This window comes from Dermacentor albipictus, chromosome 10 (assembly GCF_038994185.2).
Source record: "Dermacentor albipictus isolate Rhodes 1998 colony chromosome 10, USDA_Dalb.pri_finalv2, whole genome shotgun sequence".
Lineage (NCBI taxonomy): Eukaryota > Metazoa > Arthropoda > Arachnida > Ixodida > Ixodidae > Dermacentor > Dermacentor albipictus.
Genome location: NC_091830.1, coordinates 96395197 through 96413770, shown reverse-complemented (window position 1 = coordinate 96413770; position 18574 = coordinate 96395197). Strand labels below are relative to the sequence as shown.

Below are 18574 nucleotides of genomic sequence, written 5' to 3'. Positions count from 1 at the left end.
ATGTTTGTTCCCTGTTCTCTTTATGCTGTATAAAAAAATGTATACACTTCTTTGTTTCCAATACTTCACGTTTTTTGCTTTGACTATGATATGCCCCGGTTGTTCATTTTTGTTCTGCTTTGTTTAGTGTTCTGTTGTATAGCTTATCTACCTTATTCTTTGTATTTTGTTGAATATTGTAGCTTTTTCAGTCTTTGTGTAACTCGCAATGTATTTATGTCGGGAAAAGAAAGTGTTCATGCCCGTCTGCTAGGCTCTCGGCTGAGAGCGGCAGTATTGTAAAATAAATAAATAAATAAATAAAATAAATAAATATTCAGAAATGTATCTTAATACAAAGCTCATGCTTGACTTTGTATAAACGACGCCTGGTGCGGACGTCCCCTAGACGCTCACTGCCTTTCTTTTGGTGCGTTCACGGCTTGCGTCATTTAGATCAAGTCAAGCATGGGCTTCAAGCTATGATGCATTTCTGAATATGAGGGTAAGCGTGCGCAATTCCGGGCAACGCATTGTGCCATTGACACTGAGAGGAAACGGGAAAACAAAGTTAACACCCTATGCTCCTAAACTTTTGCCTACCTGTGGTGTGCGTGTATCGTGCAAGAAGGAACAGCGCAAACACCAGGACGAAAAAAAAGCATCAACCACACCAGTGCTTCGTGGTGTGGTCCATGTTTTTGCGTCGTCCTTGCGTTGTGCTGTTTCTTCTAAAATGCTCAACCAACTAGCCGACAAGTCCATCCTGTGCATATATATTGAACACACGTATGAGTGTAGATTGTCTTCGAAGCTTTTAGAACGAGCACTGCCTCAGGATACGAGCAGTGCACGCGTAACAAGTGGACACATTAGTCATTTAAACATGCGTGCCAATGCATGTGACGCGGCTATCGGCATAAGCAGTCTCAAAATGCTGGAATGCATGCTCTTCAAAACGCTAACGATCCGCTGCTAATGCAGGACAACAGCTCACAGCGGACTCAACCGAACTCTAAACTAATGCACTTGAAAAGAACGCCTACACGGCAGCGTGAGGCACGTCGAAATGCCTGGTACTGGCGTCGCAGTTAACCACATACGAATGGAACTGGCGGAAAAAATAAACAGACATGCTCACCAGTATACGCGAGACTTAAATTCACATACGTGGATGGTTGGCACGATACTTTGTATCCGCGTATTTTCGGAGAACATATAATGCATGGACTGGAAAAGCACTCGATCGTGAGCTGAACGGCACATTTGTTATTTTCCTGGGGTGACGACAAGCCGTGAATAGTTCTCACGTCGTCGTCTACGTTGTATTCCTTCGTTAGTCGTAGCAAGGAATGGAAATGATACAAACGCAAACGTATTCCAGTACACAACAGCACAGCACACTGCAGAGAAACTCCACCCACCGCAGCCGATTCCTCAAATACATTTCTTATATATATAACCTCTAAAACAACACGACTGAGCGTGGTGGTTCTGTGGTGTAATGGTTAGGATGTGCGCTTTGAATTGTATAGTTGCGAGTGTACGCGGGTTCGAATCCACGTGATGTATAGAGCAATGTGGTTCTCCATAACTATGTGATTCCCTCGGCTATTGTGTTCTAATTAAATTGTGTGTCTCCTGATTGTGAAATGTGCGAAGATAATTGCGGATTAAATGTGAATTACCTTTTTTTTTCTCCGCAGTGGCGTTCGCGACGCATACGCATAGGCCGATTCCGAGCAGTCACGCCTCATGGTAGGCAGCAAATAGCCAGAAAAAATGACTTTAAAATCCTGCATAACTTTGCTCACGCCTATTCTGTAGGCCGCTTGGAATTGGGCTACTGACTCTGAGGAGCCGCCTAGGGAACGGTATATCAGCGACCCTAATTTGATCTGATTTCCTGCCTGCATGCGCGGCCAGGACTTCGCTAAGAGGGTATTGGGCAGAGTACTAGCACTCTCTTTGGGGGAGTAGAAGTACTCGGTCTGGTGGAGTGCCATTACCCCTGCGGTGAGAGTATTAGCACTCTGCGGAAGAGTACTATCACTCCCTGTGGGAAGAGTATTATCACTCTGCGGAAGAGTACTAGCAATCCCTGGCGGTGGAGTAACAAAAGTCTGTCAACAGGAGTTGACCTACTCTCTCTCAAAGAGGGTCGATCTACTCTCGAAAAGAGAGTGAAATATGGGACAAGCCGCTACTCCCTCAAAGAGAGTGCCCGGCACTCCCTTTGTTTTTAGAGTGTATGCAATGAACTGAAGCCAGCATACATGTGTTTTATGTTGAAATGCTACGGTGCATACCCAAATAATGTTGCGCTTGACGCATAACAAGAAATACAAAACAACAGAACACCCAGTAGCTTTAGTTTCACTCTGTCATTATGCATGTTACATAAGCCGCTCTAAAAGCACAAGAATTTCATACATCGCCTATGTAACTTAGAAAAAGAAAGTGCTGCGTCACCAGCGGGCGTTCCTGCTTTGTTTTCTACACAGGCAGCAAATCTTGGCAGTCTACGAAAACAGTCATAAATAAGTTGAGAAGAGTAGCCGCTCGTGAACGCACTAGACAGCCGCGTTCATAAATCGCAATGTAGCAAACTCTTGCTCATTATCAGTGTGCAGAAGTACATATACGTTGCTGTAATCACGAAAATGGCTCATATTGGCCTTCCACAAGATTTAGTGCGCGAAACGGTCATCGAAGCTGGTTTTTACGCCTGCTGTGCACAGATCGTCTTACGATCACGACAAAGCACCGGTGCGCACATGGCAGTCGCAGTGTGTCGTGCGTATACGGCGGACAAAGTCGCCCTGCAGAATCGAGAACCTGTGGTATCCGTTTACAAACTAAATTAGATGTATCCGATTTAGCTTGTGAAATTATACAATGAACGTACGCGCCTGTGACACTGTCAGGTGTCAGTTTCGTCCTGCTTGGAAACATTCGTTAGAAGCCGACGGCGGTCCACGATGTTGTTGCCCAAAAGCACGAGCTTGCCTCATTCCGGCTCGAAGTGACAAAATGTTCCCTTCGTAGCTCGGTTCGCGGAAGCGAAAAAAAAAAGAACGCGTGCATAAGCTCCCGATAGCAGCGCCAAGCTGCTGCCCACAATCGTAGCCTAGTTCCAGCAGTAAACACGATCGGCGTGCAAAACAACCACCGGCTGCATTACTTCGCACAAAATAACATGTTATTTTCGCCCTTAGCAACCATTATCTCCGGGCACAAAGTAGTTGTACTTCAGTAAACACTCAATCCGATGTGTCACCGAATATCAAGCTCTTCCAACACGGCGGCCTTTCCGCGACGCAGTCGGCTTGGAAGGTGGTGGCCGCTCAGTGTTGCCAGTCAAATCCCGACCTTTGCGGTACTCTGAAATTTTTGCCAGGGACTCTAGCCAGGGTTGGGTGACAGCGCCATCAACTAGCAGTGGTGAAAGGCGGGAACTAGCCCCGACGCGCAGGCCGCAAAGAAAGAGCGCGCGCATCGCCCCTCTAGCTCGGCCGTGCTCATGCATAACTTTCGCCGAGCGGTAACGGCGGCGTTTATTCAGTTATTGCTATCATGAACTGCTGTTACTTCGATCTTCTTGTGGCGCTTCCACTCGTATTTCAAGCGTCAAATTCGGCACGGAGGCTCGTCTATATGTACGCGATAGTATACTGTAGGCTTCTATTGCGGTCGTAGATTTCCTTTTAGTTGGCCTCTAACTTTGCACTTATAAGTATTGAAGGCTTCTCATGCTCCTTCGCAACGCTTTTGTCTGGTAGGCGGCCTAGCTTTTCCACCGATACAAAGGCGTCTTTGGTGAGGGCGCGTGCTGTCTCGAAGCCCACTTTTGAGGTTTATTCGTCGCCGTAGGTTCACCGTCTCATCTCGCCGACTCACCTCAGCTTTGACAAAACCAACTCCTACAGTGAGTGCGATCTGCAAAATATTAAGGCGAATGGTCGTTGCAGTTCCAGACCTTCGTGGTGTAAACGAGCAGAGAGACGCGTCAAGTCTGCAGTTTCTGTCATGTCATGGTAGTTGCAGCGCAGTCATCATCTTTCTCATTGTCGTGAAGCTGCGATGCCGTCTCACAAAATAGGCCAAGAATAATGTGCGCCACAATTGTTAGACAGGGTTATTGAGGTCAGCACTATACATCGGAAATATTGGTAGAGTGTCCATTTGAATTCAGCGGCCAACAAAAGTTGAATTTAAATGCATTTATGTGCCTACTCAACGAGGAAGCCCACCCCTCCGTCTGTCACGTAATACCAATCGCCATAAAGAAATAAATGTATAAAACAAAATAAGCTAGCCAGGAAAAACATTGGTCATGGCGAGTTTCGAGCGCACGACCCCACGCTCATAAACCGAGTATCTTGCCCATTGGCCTCAACACCCCGCTGCCTTTTTACTGATATGGCTTGGACAACAACACTGTTGCCATCATTCAGTGAACTTAATGCCACAAACCGTGACCGTGGCTCGGCCGTGAACACAATACGCATAGTTTGCCTTCGTAACTTCATGCCCACTGGTAAAAAAGGGATCAACTGGCGCACGCGGCAAGCATCGCTGCACCTAAAACAAAGCAGAACAGCAACTTAGCGCTTGTACCTTGTCGCCGCGAATTCCGGAGATGTGCTCAACAGTGACCACGTTGTTTGTCTGTGGCCAATCACTGTGATCGTTTCACCGAACTATGGGACAAAGTAAAAGAAAAAAAACTGAGGTCAACTGTGGTCACGGAGTCAAACAAGACAAAATTGTAGCTTGAATGTAAGCTTGAGGCATATAGCGTTGCCAATTCGAGCAATACCTGAATATTTGTGCATATTATTTCAGATGATCTTTCACAGGAGCCTTCAAAATTTATTTGACCCTGGCGTTGTGCGTGCGGGAATAACACCCCAAGGGGAGGGGGGGATAGTGTACATAAAAAAGATAATGAATAATCACAGATATGAAACAGGTAAAAATCATCATTAAATGCAACGTTATTCATATCAGGCAAAATTATACACCATTCTCTTACGGATCGCTCATGAAAGAGTACTGAAAGGAGTCAGCTCCGAAAAGAAGCGCAAAGACTTTCAGTGCATAGTTACGTCTATACAATATATACGAAAGTTAAACAATGTTTTTTACCCATTCCAGGTTTAGATCGATAAATACTGCAAAAAAATGTAAGCTGAATACTTTTGTGACGTTTGTTTATTTGCCACGATAATTTCTTCTTTTTTTGCTCTGTCATACTTAGTTTACTATTAAATTAACCCAGAAGAAATTTCAGTGCCCTATTCTGCACTTTATGGAGTTCATAAATGTTATCGGCTGAGTAAGAATCCCAACAGGTATAGCCGTATTCATTGCCGCTGAAACTGTCTCACAGGTTCACAAGTTTTGAGCTCGAATATACTTTGAAACATCTTCCCTATCAAACATACTGGCTACGTTGGTGGGATGTTCACTGTTGGTAGCAGAAGTTTACTAGCCAGCACCAAAATCGTAAGTGTCGAAAGCGTGCACGTTCTATTGCTTGCACGCTGCGTTGCTTAGTCGTGAAGTCCTTGTAAAGTAGATAGTCACGTCTCTGCAGCACGAAGTCTAATATGAGAGATGAGTTCTACAAGTCGTGCGAGAATAATTGCAGATTCAAAAGAACGGAACCTATGGTTGACCCCACTGAGAGCCTTCTGATCCAGGTAAGGGATTATGTTGGTTGGCCCTTGGCACAAACGGAGAAAGTTGAGAATGTCAAGTTTATAAATTTAGGAAAGCGAGTTTACTATGCTAATGACGTTTCAGCAAGGCACAATGGAGTTTCGATGTTGTATATTGCGGTGTATTTGCAATTAGAGTAGTTAGAACAGTGCTGCTTCGGAAACTCACAGCGGTGAGGGCGACATCTGAAAAGATGATATCCGTGCGTAAAAAAATGTTTAATAGATTATTGGGATGGTGCACACTGAAGGCCAAATCCGATTCTTAGGCCCGGTGCAGGGGCGGACCGCGGAAAGAGTTTGAGGACCTGTGTTTCTTTAACGTGCTCCTTAATATAAGTACAGGAGCATTCCTGCATTGCGCCCCCATAGAGGCATCGATGGGGGCGCCTAAATGAAGTTAGTAATACACACGTTAATCAAAGAACACGATCTCCGCCATGCAACGTCCTAGCAAATGCACCAATGCGGTGGCTCATTGTGCTGGCACATATGCTGACACATATATGCAATTTACGCTGAATGATTCTTCTCACTTTCTGGGCACCAAGAGATACGACAAGCTAGTTTTTACTGAAGCAATTTTCATATACCGTTCCTGAAAGTGAAGGTTCCCATGTTTAAGTAACGGTGTTATCAAATGAATCCGAAGCGTCAAGTTACAGGTATTGGAACATTTCAGAGTCTGTTATCGCGTCCGGCTCATATTTCCTCTCAGGGACCCCACTTCGCATTCGCATTCACTAAGTAACACCATACTGACAAGCAGTTCCTATGGTCCTGTTAGATAATGAATGAACTTATCGAGGCTTTAACCCAAGTAAACTTTTATTTTCTGTCAAAGATACGTTTGTAGCTGCGTGCTGTAAATTCGTGCAGGTAGCTGACAGTTCGCTAGTGCGACTGCGTCTTGAACAGTAGGGGTGATATGCTCTATGCCAACGTTCTGCAGCATGGATTCTTGAGTTTTTATTACTTTTAGTGGAGTATCTGCAAAGAGAAAGAACATCAACAGTATAGTCATCATTACGAGCATGCGCAGCTGTTTCTGTATATCGATTGCCGTTCCTAGCGACCTCGTTTCCTAATAATTACGCCTTGCGTCAGTGCCCTCGACATCAAACACATTCAATTTTTAAGTATGAACGCACAGTGTAACCTTTTATAGTGCCTCACAGCTTATTGCTTGCTTTGCGAGCCATCCCATTGTTCTAGTGTATAATCGGTTATCGGCTTCATGCATTACTCGTTAGTGCGTTCTCCATTGACTTGGAGAAACCACTCCAGCTGAATAGGCCACGAATGGGCTTAAAGGAGGGTTCCAGAATATACAAAAAACTTTCTGAGAAATACGGTGACAAGAGAAGAAATACTGCAAATTTTATAGAAGAAGTTTTCATTTTAAAGCCAATGAAACTCCTCTTGGACATACATAAGATTACTTTAGGTCATTGACGACGAGGACAAGCGAGTGGACACACATGCGCTTGTCCTCGTTGTGAATGTGCTTAAAATAATCTTAGGTGTGTATACCGACAAGGCCCTACGTCAACGCATGTCCACTTGCAAGATGACAATACGACTTCCCCATCAACAGTGCGTCCAGCGTTACATTTCATGTTATTATTTGTTGTGTGCTTCCTAGCGTCTTCTCAAGCGTCTTTGAGACACATAGGTTAGTGCTGGATGAATGCACAAATAATTTTCTTTCATATGGAAGGACCTGAACTTGCGACTTACGAATTAATTACCATAGCCTGCCGTATGCAATCCAACCCATATTTATTTGACTGGAAATTTTTTTCCTCGTGATTCTGATTCCCGGCAACTTCTTGCCCTGGATTTAATTTTGTTAGGAAGAACTGGCCGAAAGGCTATATGGGAATGAAAGATAGGCAAATGAGATCTTCCGACTCGATGTAGTTGAGAAACGGCAGCACTGCCGCTGCAAACTTATTGTCCATCATACAATGGTAGTTTTCAGGTCTCTACTATTGCGTTACTTTCTACAGTGAGCCGTTAACCCCCTTTTGTTAGGCTAATTTACTATTGCCTCCATCTTTTATATAAATCTATATCTTTTGCATCAGCCCAGCCCAGAGCACCTATTACGAGAGTACCTTACTGCGTTAGATGGTAATGAGTTTTTCATTAGATACAAAAAAGGTGAAGATGCTTTTGTCATATCAAACATGATTTACATTTTACAGTGAAGCTCTTAGCCTCTCGTTAGTCGACATTTTTCGTGTCCATGTCCAAGGCAAAAATGTGGACCGATTCCCGAGGTAGTGCAATACCAGGGCGATCCGCCGTGGATGTCAAGCAGGCTTCAAGCACTTAGCAAACTGAAGCTAAAAGCGCATACATTCTATCGAATCACGCATAAAAGATATTGAACAGCACTCGTTTCTATAAGGAACAAACACAAAACAAGCGTGCGAACCACGTTTGATGATAAGGCGCTCCTGATAACACTGCGAAGCACGTAGCGCCCTCCACGTACGTTTGCTCGTAAATATTACTGTTGCGCAAGCAGCCGCGGTGACGGCAGCGTGCGACGTGGGGAGTGATATTACTGGCCTTTTGTATAGAAAAGCACGAGCCTTGCAACAGCTTTTATTGTTAATTGTTGCAGAACCTTTACCTGCAGCGTTACGATTGACGTTTATCCCGCGTCCCTTCTCGACGATTAATGCTTCACCAGCAAGCGTGCAGCTATGAAAGCTACTGTCTTTGTCCTAAGACCAGGGAGCTCGCTACTAAATCAGAGTAACCAAAGCTGACGAGCGCCCGCCTCGCCTGGAAGAGACAAAAGGCGCTCACGTCAAGGCGATCACAGCCGCCGTCCCTCGTGGAAACAAAAAATTACCGACGATTACGTTACTTCCTAATGCGAAATTTGAGCGCAGCAAATAAGCTGTTTCACCTTTTCGATAGATTGAGGCAAAGAAATCGAGCAACACATGTATGCGCTATCACAGAATTTTTTTTTTATTTTTCACACGTATTCCTTTAACAAAGACTCCATTAACAGTTCTTGACAGTCATGAAGGAAGCTTTGTGGTCGGAGAAATAGACTGATATATGTTCGACTTGGTACACCAATGCTTGATTCTCAAAGACGAGATCTATACAAGTGCCTCGCGAGGTTGTCACAGCCGTGGGACGCGTTACGAGCGAGAGGAACGGGATGTTCTCCCGCATAAGTGTTAGGAAATTGCTGTTTGTCTTTATGTCAACATTAAAGTCCCCCACTACTAACATCGGTGTGGATCGATGGACGGTTAATGCGAGTTGCAGGAAGTGCACGACGTCTTTCGTGAGGGCGGTAGCGGACTCACGAAAGCGGTATCAGTCGGTCGCTGCTAGCGCTGGGGGGATGAAAGGGGGGCGGAGCTGGTTACGAAGCCGACGACAACGCGAAACCCAGGAACGGACGCCAAAGAGCCATTTGTGTAGCCAGCCCTCCTCCAAAGTCTCTCCTCCTCCCTTCCATCATCCTCCCTCGCCCGGAGAGCCGACAGCGCGCATGCGCGGCGGCGGAGCAGCGGCGCATGCGCGGCGGCGGAGCGCGGAGGCGAGCTGGTTACGAGGCCGACGACAACGCCGACAACGCCGACGCCGACGACGACGACGACGCCGACGACGACGCGAAACCCAGGAACGGACGCCAAAGAACTGCGCTCTAAAATCACTGTGAATACCACACTACTGGAGCCCGACACTCACAAACGGACAGTCCCGAATGGCGCGTTAATTTATCAATGGGGCCATCGTCGAGGACATCCGTGGGAACGACTTCGACATCAAATTTCCAGCTTGCTACGTCGTTGCCTCGTCAGTGGGGGTGAACATGCAACATTGTGCGCGGAGCCCGGCGGGACGATGTCATTGGCTGGATTTTTCGAACCGTTCGACGATCTTCCTTCCCCGAGAAGGGCTGTGAATTTCCCCTACTAGAGAAAGGGGAAAAAGAAGTGTGTAAAAAGTGGACCTTGAGAGAGTGTACTGCGACTCGTGCTAGCGCTCCTAGTCATACGGGTGCTCGGACTCGTACGTGTGCTCCTACTCATTCTTCCAATAAAACTCGAACTCGTGATAGTAACTCTTATCATGTAAATTTGTAAACACACCTATTTTCTCATCTCTTGTTCGTCATCCGGGACCTCTAGATTGCCCGCATCTGGCACGCCACCAGCCACGGTACCCTAGCGGCCGCTCGGACACCGAGTCGCAACAACTGTACGAGAGCGACGCGATACGCTACCCTGGGTCCGAACAGAAGGCAACACATAATTAGGACTCCCGAGGATCAGCGTGAATGCGAGGAGCGGCAAAGGGAAGAAGAAGCGGCAATACGACTAGCTGAAGCGTGCTGTCAAAATTACCATTATTCCCATTACTACCATTACTCTAAATCATCATTGCTACGTACCATTACTCTAGAGCAACAAACCATTGCTACCCCCCCCCCCCTCTGCAATTGTTGTGGTGGTTCTCAACAGCTTCGCAGGGCATACAGTTTCGCAGGGCCGGGATGTCAAGTCAATTTTTTAGAGCGCAGCTCTTTGGCGTCCGTTCCTGGGTTTCGCGTCGTCGTCGTCGTCGTCGTCGTCGGCGTCGTCGTCGACGGCGTCGGCCTCGTAACCAGCTCGCCTCCGCCGCCGCGCTCCGCCGCCGCGCATGCGCCGCTGCTCCGCCGCCGCGCATGCGCGCTGTCGGCTCTCCGGGCGAGGGAGGATGATGGAGGAGGGCTGGCTACACAAATGGCTCTTTGGCGTCCGTTCCTGGGTTTCGCGTTGTCGTCGGCCTCATAACCAGCTCCGCCCCCCTTTCATCCCCCCAGCGCTAGCAGCGACCGACTGATACCGCTTTCGTGAGTCCGCTACCGCACTCACGAAAGACGTCGTGCACTTCCTGCAACTCGCATTAACCGTCCATCGATCCACACCGATGTTAGTAGTGGGGGACTTTAATGTTGACATAAAGACAAACAGCAATTTCCTAACACTTATGCGGGAGAACATCCCGTTCCTCTCGCTCGTAACGCGTCCCACGGCTGTGACAACCTCGCGAGGCACTTGTATAGATCTCGTCTTTGAGAATCAAGCATTGGTGTACCAAGTCGAACATATATCAGTCTATTTCTCCGACCACAAAGCTTCCTTCATGACTGTCAAGAACTGTTAATGGAGTCTTTGTTAAAGGAATACGTGTGAAAAATAAAAAAAAATTCTGTGATAGCGCATACATGTGTTGCTCGATTTCTTTGCCTCAATCTATCGAAAAGGTGAAACAGCTTATTTGCTGCGCTCAAATTTCGCATTAGGAAGTAACGTAATCGTCGGTAATTTTTTTGAGCCAATTAACTCAGCGCCAATTCCCCGTACTGGAATTGCGCTACAGTAATGTAGACATAAGCATCTGCAGCATGCCTCTGTGCCGTACCTTCTTCACATCCTCAAAATCATCGTTGTGTGTGTCACTTTCTTTACCACCGTAAGCCGATCAAATGGCTATATTGATGAACCAGAAATAATGGTTTCATATCCAAAAGCAGGTTGAAAGAACCATACCAATTCGCGGATGTAAGCAAATGGGGCGTGAAGCCTCATAGTAGTAACAGGGTTATCAAGACATCAAAGAAAGGATTAGGAGTAAAATATGAACCCTTCGGGTCCTTTACTTTTACTTGCAACGAAGGTTGAATGCAGCGATAACAGCATAAAAGCATTAGGCACACGCCGTATTTCAGTCAAGGGGGCAGGTGATCGAACAGCGACTCCAACACATATAAGTAGGAGAGGTGCTCGAAAACTGACTCGCTCGCGCTGGTAGAAACTTCTCGCTAACAGGCATATCACCACTATAAACTTTTATGAATTACGTTTTTCTCTACTAATATTAATTTTACAAGTATACCCGCAATACAGCATTAAATAACTAATACTTCAGCAGAGCTCTTGCAGTCTTACTAAATGCGCTTTAGCAATAGGGGCTCTATGTTCGCTGGCATTCAATAATGTATGAGAAGACAGTACTTTTGTACTGCTGAACGCGAACTGAGTGGTTATGGTGAAAATGTCGGTGACACTTGTTGTTACCATACATGTAACGGAGTTTCTAGAACACCCACCTTGCAAGACCCAGCTACTTGGACACCTACCTTGTAAAGAAGCCAGATAAAGAGCACACTTGTTCTCGCGGCACATGTCCACAACCTTGAAAGAAATAAGAAAAGTGCGTCACTAATCGTTTGTGTACTAGTGACAACTAGATTCTCTTATTTAGTTGAAGAGAAGAAATAATTTAGGGCCGAAGATATCGCACAAGGGAGGGTGTGTATCTAAACAGTTTTGTAGCTCTGTAACGTTTCATGGGTAAATGATGGCCGGACTTCCCCCATGGCCACCTTACTAGTGAACGACATTACTGCAGCTTCCCTGTTGAACAACAAGCGCTCACTAGAATGAACAAAGGCAGTGAATGACGTAATTTCTTGAGCGCGCACAAGCTGCATGTTTTGACACATGCCATGCTAGTCTTACAGAAGACGACGACATATCAAGTGCCACATATCGCCTAATCATATAAAACGGAAGATAATTCATCGAATTAAAGATGCTAGATTGAAACGTTGACGTGTTAAGGTAGACCAAAATGAAAGGGAACGAACAGATCATTTGTCGCAAGTAAGCACAGAACGTTGATCTCCGCAATGTACATGCTGAGCACGCGTTATGTCATGTGCCCAAGTCCCCAACAGTTGTCCCACGTGACATTCCGTGAAAATCTTCAGCATACTGATGAACAGATTGCTCTGTTGGTTTTTTTTTTGTTGTTGAAAACTAGGTAATCATCAAATGACGATGTACTCTAGTGACTAGCCGGGTAACCTCGCAACATAGACGCCTGTCCAAATTTTCCAAGAGCATAATCAAGGTTACGCGCAGACTACCAACCGCTATCTACATGCCGAAACACTTGTCAGCCAATGTTTTTTACGTGCGTGTAGTACGTTGTCCCAAAACAGACAGGAAGTATAGTTCTTACAAGACCAAGAGCGCGAAGTCCACTCGAGTCGATGAAACTGATAGCTGAGCAATCCATCACAATAGCACGTGTCGTTGCAGCTTCCCTGGCGGCTTCTTCCCTGAAATAATACAGAGAGACAAACATTTATTATGACAGAAAACCTGAGAGGTCAGCCTGAATCGAGTTCCTGGCCTGCTACTTAGCACTGGGGAAGGCAAATGGAAAAATGAGAGACTTGTTGATCATGTGGACGTAAATAGTGGCGACCGAACATTAAAAGCAAAGACAGTTTCAAGTCTCAAAGAATTTGATAAGAGTATTTAGAACATCACACCGACGACAAGAATTGGGCCACGGTCCTAATAAACCCTCTTCAGAAAAAGGTCGATTGGTGAACTTGGAGAGATGTTGTAGCAATGATGTTCTTTTCATAGCACATCGTGGGCTGATGCACAAGACGTGTTGTGTAGTGTCGAATATATTGCACTGCCCGCATCCTTGAGTGCATGCACGGCCAACAACATGCAGGTAGAGCCAAGTGAACGCTGCACCTAGTCGCAATCTGTTCAGTAAGCTTAAATTACTTATTTTGCTCGTGGGCTTAAATTTCACTTTTATGCCTGGGTCGATACTGTGGAGGGGCACGATGACAGTCACTCGGCAGCGCCTATCAATATTTCAGTGTTTTCGTGCAATAATGTGTTTATTAGAGCATTAGTGCCTGGCCAAAAAATTAGATGGACCCATGCATGGAATTATCGCGTACCGTTTTTCCCTACTGTAAGTTTCCCCAGCGCTAATAAACGAGGATGCAAAAAAACACATCAAATGCGGAGCAGCGCTGTACTGCCACCTTATTTATATTCAAAATTCCATATCTTTAAACTTCAACCAATCGCGATAGCCATGACAATCTTTATCTTGGTGGTAACAACACCCATGCTCTTGAGCACAAGAAGTTGTCCGGTGGCACAGTCTAGAGCGAATATACCAAAGCAATCAATGCCTTATCACTAGCAGGAAGCAGGCACTAGGTCACAATTTTGTATGGTTTCATAATTTATAACGAGCGAACACAACACAAAGTGCTCAGTGGGATAAAAGGGCAGACCAGCTGCAAGGCCAAGCATTGGAATGAACGCTCAGCATGCAACTAGCTCTGCAGAGGCAAATATTAAGGGTGAAAAAAAAACACAGAACAAAACAAAAGGTGATAAAATTTGTCTTTGCCACATGCGGAAAGGTGGAAACAAAAAGAAGGTGTTGTGTCAAACAGAGAGTGAAAAACCGCCTCTTGTTGAATTACACAAGTGATAATCGAATCATAAAGAACACTTACTCAGACGTGGCATTCAATAAAAGTGAGCTCGTCTTTCGAGAGAAGCGCTGATGTCTCGCTTACACATGTGCGTCCAGCTTTGTTGATGAAAAATGATTCAATAATTTCCCTCTGCATTCTATCTTTTGCTGTTTTCAAGAACCTACTTCTGCGAAACTCAGGTGCGTACCCACATCTTAGATCGGTTGCCCAAGTGGCCAGATTTGTTGCTTACACTTAACATTCACCCGCGTGCTCAGTCAATAAAACACCGTCCTCTATGGCCGGTGTACTTCAGTTTACAACTGAGCGGGTTTTCATATACAATGCTTGCTTTACAATTGATAACCTTGTTTTGTGTTTTTTACTGCGCCTATTAGGCTTTCTCTGGCTTATGGAACAAACCTTAGACAGCTTCATTGGGTTAGAAAATACTACGTTAACATTACCATTGAGGCTATTTTTTGATGCTGTGAAGAATTGTGCGAAGGCAAGGAATTACGTGCACTCGCTTCCTGTCAATTGTACTCTTTTCAAATTTTGGCTGTTTCCGTTCCTGGACAGGCTTCTCGGTCACAGATGTCACCATTAAAGGTAAGTAGCCGGAGCTCATCAAGCGGGCTACAAGGGATGAGAAGCTCAATTGCACTAGATGCGAATCATTAAGGAGTCGTTGAGAAAGTCATGGCAATCCCTCTTTGGGTATTCTTTCAGTGGGTACTGTCGAATGTTACGAGGCCTTTCATGAATCTCAGGTTGTAGATTAAGCAAACGCTGTCGATTTTGCAACGCAGGCGTAAATGTAAAAACTGGATAGAGTCGTCGGCAGGCTTCTCAAACGTAAACCTCAGTCCAATACCATACTTGTTAAACGTACTTATCACACAATCAATAGTACTGTGAAGGTCCGAATTAAGGACATAGTTATTCGAAACTAGGAAATCGTCAGCATGTATAAAATATTGGACCACTGGAGAATCTTTCAGGCAAGGTGGACGCACTGATCTGCACATGACAATAAGTTATCACACAAAACAGGGGTGACAGGGCAATCAATGCAAATGCCAACTTCTTTCACGTAATCTTTGTCTTCAACAGTGATAGCAGCGAACCGAAGGTAAAGTTCCAATACAATCATGAAATTTTCACTGCTGATGTCGGACCCATTTTGCAAGTCTACTGCTTCCGACTCCTCGATCTTGCTTCTAACAGCACGAAAATGTTGCGGGTGAGGCACTGAGTAAGCAAGTTCTTCTATGTCACTGAACAAGGCTGTAAGGCCAGACTTTTCTGCCATGTCCTCCAGGGGATCTACCGCCGCCAATGAACTGCCAACACGGAAGGGATCATACTGGAGTTGAGATACAAGGTGGAGCTGTAGAAAAACACTTACAATGTTGTGCCACGCGCGTTGTTCTGAAACAATAGTTTCAAAAGGGCAGACAGGTTTGTTGCTTTTTGCTGTGAAAAAGATTACCAACGCACATGTGTCTGCTTTTTCAACAGTTTTCTTTAGGACGTCCAATGCTGGTGGGAGGTTTCCTGTTTACGGTGAGTGTGAGTGAAGAAACACATTCACCGACAGGTCGTCCTCCTTCATCACCTGTGACCCGATCCGCGATAGTCCGGACCAAAGCCACAAGCTGATGTCGTTCCTTGCGATGTTGATAGCTAAACTTTGTAGCTTATGACGCGATGATTCCTTCCGCTCACGAGGATGCGTGTTTTTACCTGCAGGATTAAGAATATCCTGGTGATTCCGATAGGACGAGATCTTAAACACATGGTCCTTCGAATGAAATTTCAGTTGGTAATATAGAAGTGGTTCTCTGTATATGGGTTTCTTACGTCCGCGTTTATTTGCGCTGGTTAAATCGCTAGAATGTCGCACCAATTGACCCAACCTGAGGTACTCCTCAGCCATTTTTCCCTCTTCGTAGAAGATTTCATTCTATATAAGCCACAGTGCCATGGAATCCACTCAAACGTTAAACGATGGCCTGTTCTCGCAGCGAAATTCTGTAATTCTGCCACATTTTTGGCACCGAGACAGTAGGGTTGCCGTTTCAGGACACAATCCATCACTGACAGCGATGAATTCGCTTCACGAAATGTAGCCCGACTGGAGACAGTTCCCTCGATATAAAAAACAGGCAAAATGAACGGATTTGATTGATAAGTCGAAAGACACAAAAAATGACGAGGCGAAAAGTTCCTCTTGGATGATCACAATATAAAGCATGTATATAGCGCCTATAAAGATCCCAAATGTCCGAGATAGTTGGTAAGCTTTTGTTGAAACAGTTGAGTCGGTCAGTACCATTCGCCCTTTCTTTCATAGTGTAATTTAAGATGATATCTGGGTCCTCTTAGGAAGAAAATAGCACAGCTGAAAAGAAAGAAAAAGAAACGAAAAACGCCGTAATTGTCAATACTGCGAATATAAAAAGTACACATTGTTCCCTAGATGATTTAAGACTCTGTGAATACCGAGAATATATTCAACACTATACCTGATCACTCATACATTGTGCCATCGCGAACACAGTAGGTCTACTGTTCCGCGTTTCGTCGAGTACAGAACAAATATAACGCTAGTTTAATGCAAGACTGGCTAGTTCTCCAGCATAATGATCCCAGAAATAGCAAGCATTCTAAGAAAACCTTAAAACATGCCATGCTGCTTCGGGATAGGAAAACAGCGTGCTGATGAGGAGTGTCCAAGTGCCTTGAAAACTTTTTTCTCCTTCATTATCTTGACGGCCAACTTTCATTCCAACTTGCCCCTGGATCGTGAACTGGACAGTCTGTTTAGGGCTTACTATAAAACGTTTAGTTTCTTTCTTTTAGAGCGAAAGCTTTATATGACTAGGCTTCCATAGTTTTCTCGTCTTCCGGCAGCAGAAACAGACTAAGCGATTTCTAAGAAACCCATACGGATGCCGTGCGAAGACGCAGATGTCAAAATGTGGAACGTATCAGAACCCTCGCCGTGAACAATAGCGTGACGTCAAGGTTACCACGCTATATAAGTAGGAGAGGTATCGGTGCTAAAAATAGTTGCGTTATCGATGGGGTGAATACGCGTAGTTCGTACACCCGAAGAATAACATGCGTACGAGGAGTGCCGAAGAGCAATGAGAAGGTAAACGGCGCCGGCGCGAAACTACCACCGATGAAGAACGTTCCCGCGATGCTGAGCGAAAACGACAATCACGAGCCCCGGCACCTCCCAACGTACAACGATGACAGACTCGCAACGCAAAACATGACGATCATTCCACTCTGTGAAGATGTAACGGCAGCGAAAGCACTTTGCTTTCCGTTTGAGAGGTTTGAATATCGTCAGCTTTCGCTGCCATTCCATCTTCACAGAGTGGAATGGTAGTCATTTTCTTTCGTATTTCCTGGAAATCTTTAGCATTTGGGCGCATGCCAGCCGACAGGACAAATGCAAAAGAATTACTTCTGTTTAAATATCGCAATGACAACTCATTGAAAAATAATAACCTCATTTTCATAACCTGCATTAGCTGTATATTAGTCATGCACATCTTAGCGTCACTGATACAAGTTGCTTTCTAGTTAGAGCTATCATCCTCTTAATAGGGTGGCTTGAAAAGGGGTTTACTAAACCAGTGTCGTTATCTAGATTTCTCTAAAACGTCTGGTCGTCTTGCTTTGTGGCCAATTCAACCATCCTGCACCTTGATTCCATAAACCTGCCATGATTTCACTATTTCCTATCTTTCCACCTGCAGATTTATGTCGTGAGCAACATTACATCCTATCCGTTAGGTATGAGGTCAGGTGTGCTGCAGACAAGAGTCGCCAGGCGGTTTCTCTTCGCTGCGTAATAAATAAAATAGTTGACTAAGATAACATTGCAGAATTAGCCACTCGGGCATGATTGACTTATGTATCCTGCACGCCATATTGTTCACAATAACATCGCGCATCAAAGTTTGCCAGAGTTGATTCATTGTTGATACATCGGGTAGCAAAATGCTCTGGACATCCCACTGTAATGTAATGTATTGCATTCCTAAGCCTAATAACTTGTATTTTATCTTACAATCTAAACCACACTAAAGTGCATAAGGGCTGCCTAAATGAGCACTTAGCCGTTCAGCCAAGACACGTTGACTTTGTTCATAAGCACTCAGGCGTTCACCTAGAATTCAATTTTTCTTGTGGTGTGCATGCGAACTGATGCAGTTCGCCTAACTATTATGCAAGTATCATACGACCCACCAGAACACACACTAATCTGGAATACGTATCAAAGGCATGGTCTCGCCATAATCAATACTTAAGAGTACGGTAGGAGCAATTTTGAAAACGAAAGATTTGTTTGATTCTCAAAACTACGATCGTCAAGCTAAGTCTACTCTGATAAAACATGACTTCTACCCGTAACCATTCAATAGGTGCTGCACTATGTCATGCTATCTGTTTCAAACATACTACTATAGGTCGTCACCTCATGAATTCTAGCCTTAACCTCCCTCCGTTT

The 18574-nt window shown here is 45.1% G+C and overlaps 1 protein-coding gene across 1 annotated transcript in view; it reads right to left on the bottom strand.

The window, feature by feature from the left end:
• Positions 1-6543: 6543 nt before the first annotated feature.
• The window catches only part of LOC135921469 (solute carrier family 26 member 10-like), a 94919-nt gene continuing 82888 nt past the window's right edge, over positions 6544-18574 (bottom strand). Inside the window, exons 16-18 of the mRNA XM_070526596.1 lie at positions 12759-12858; positions 11872-11926; positions 6544-6695 (exon numbers count right to left, since the gene is read on the bottom strand). Of these exons, the coding sequence (XP_070382697.1) occupies positions 6544-6695; positions 11872-11926; positions 12759-12858 (307 nt within the window). The remainder of the gene's footprint in view (positions 6696-11871; positions 11927-12758; positions 12859-18574) is intronic.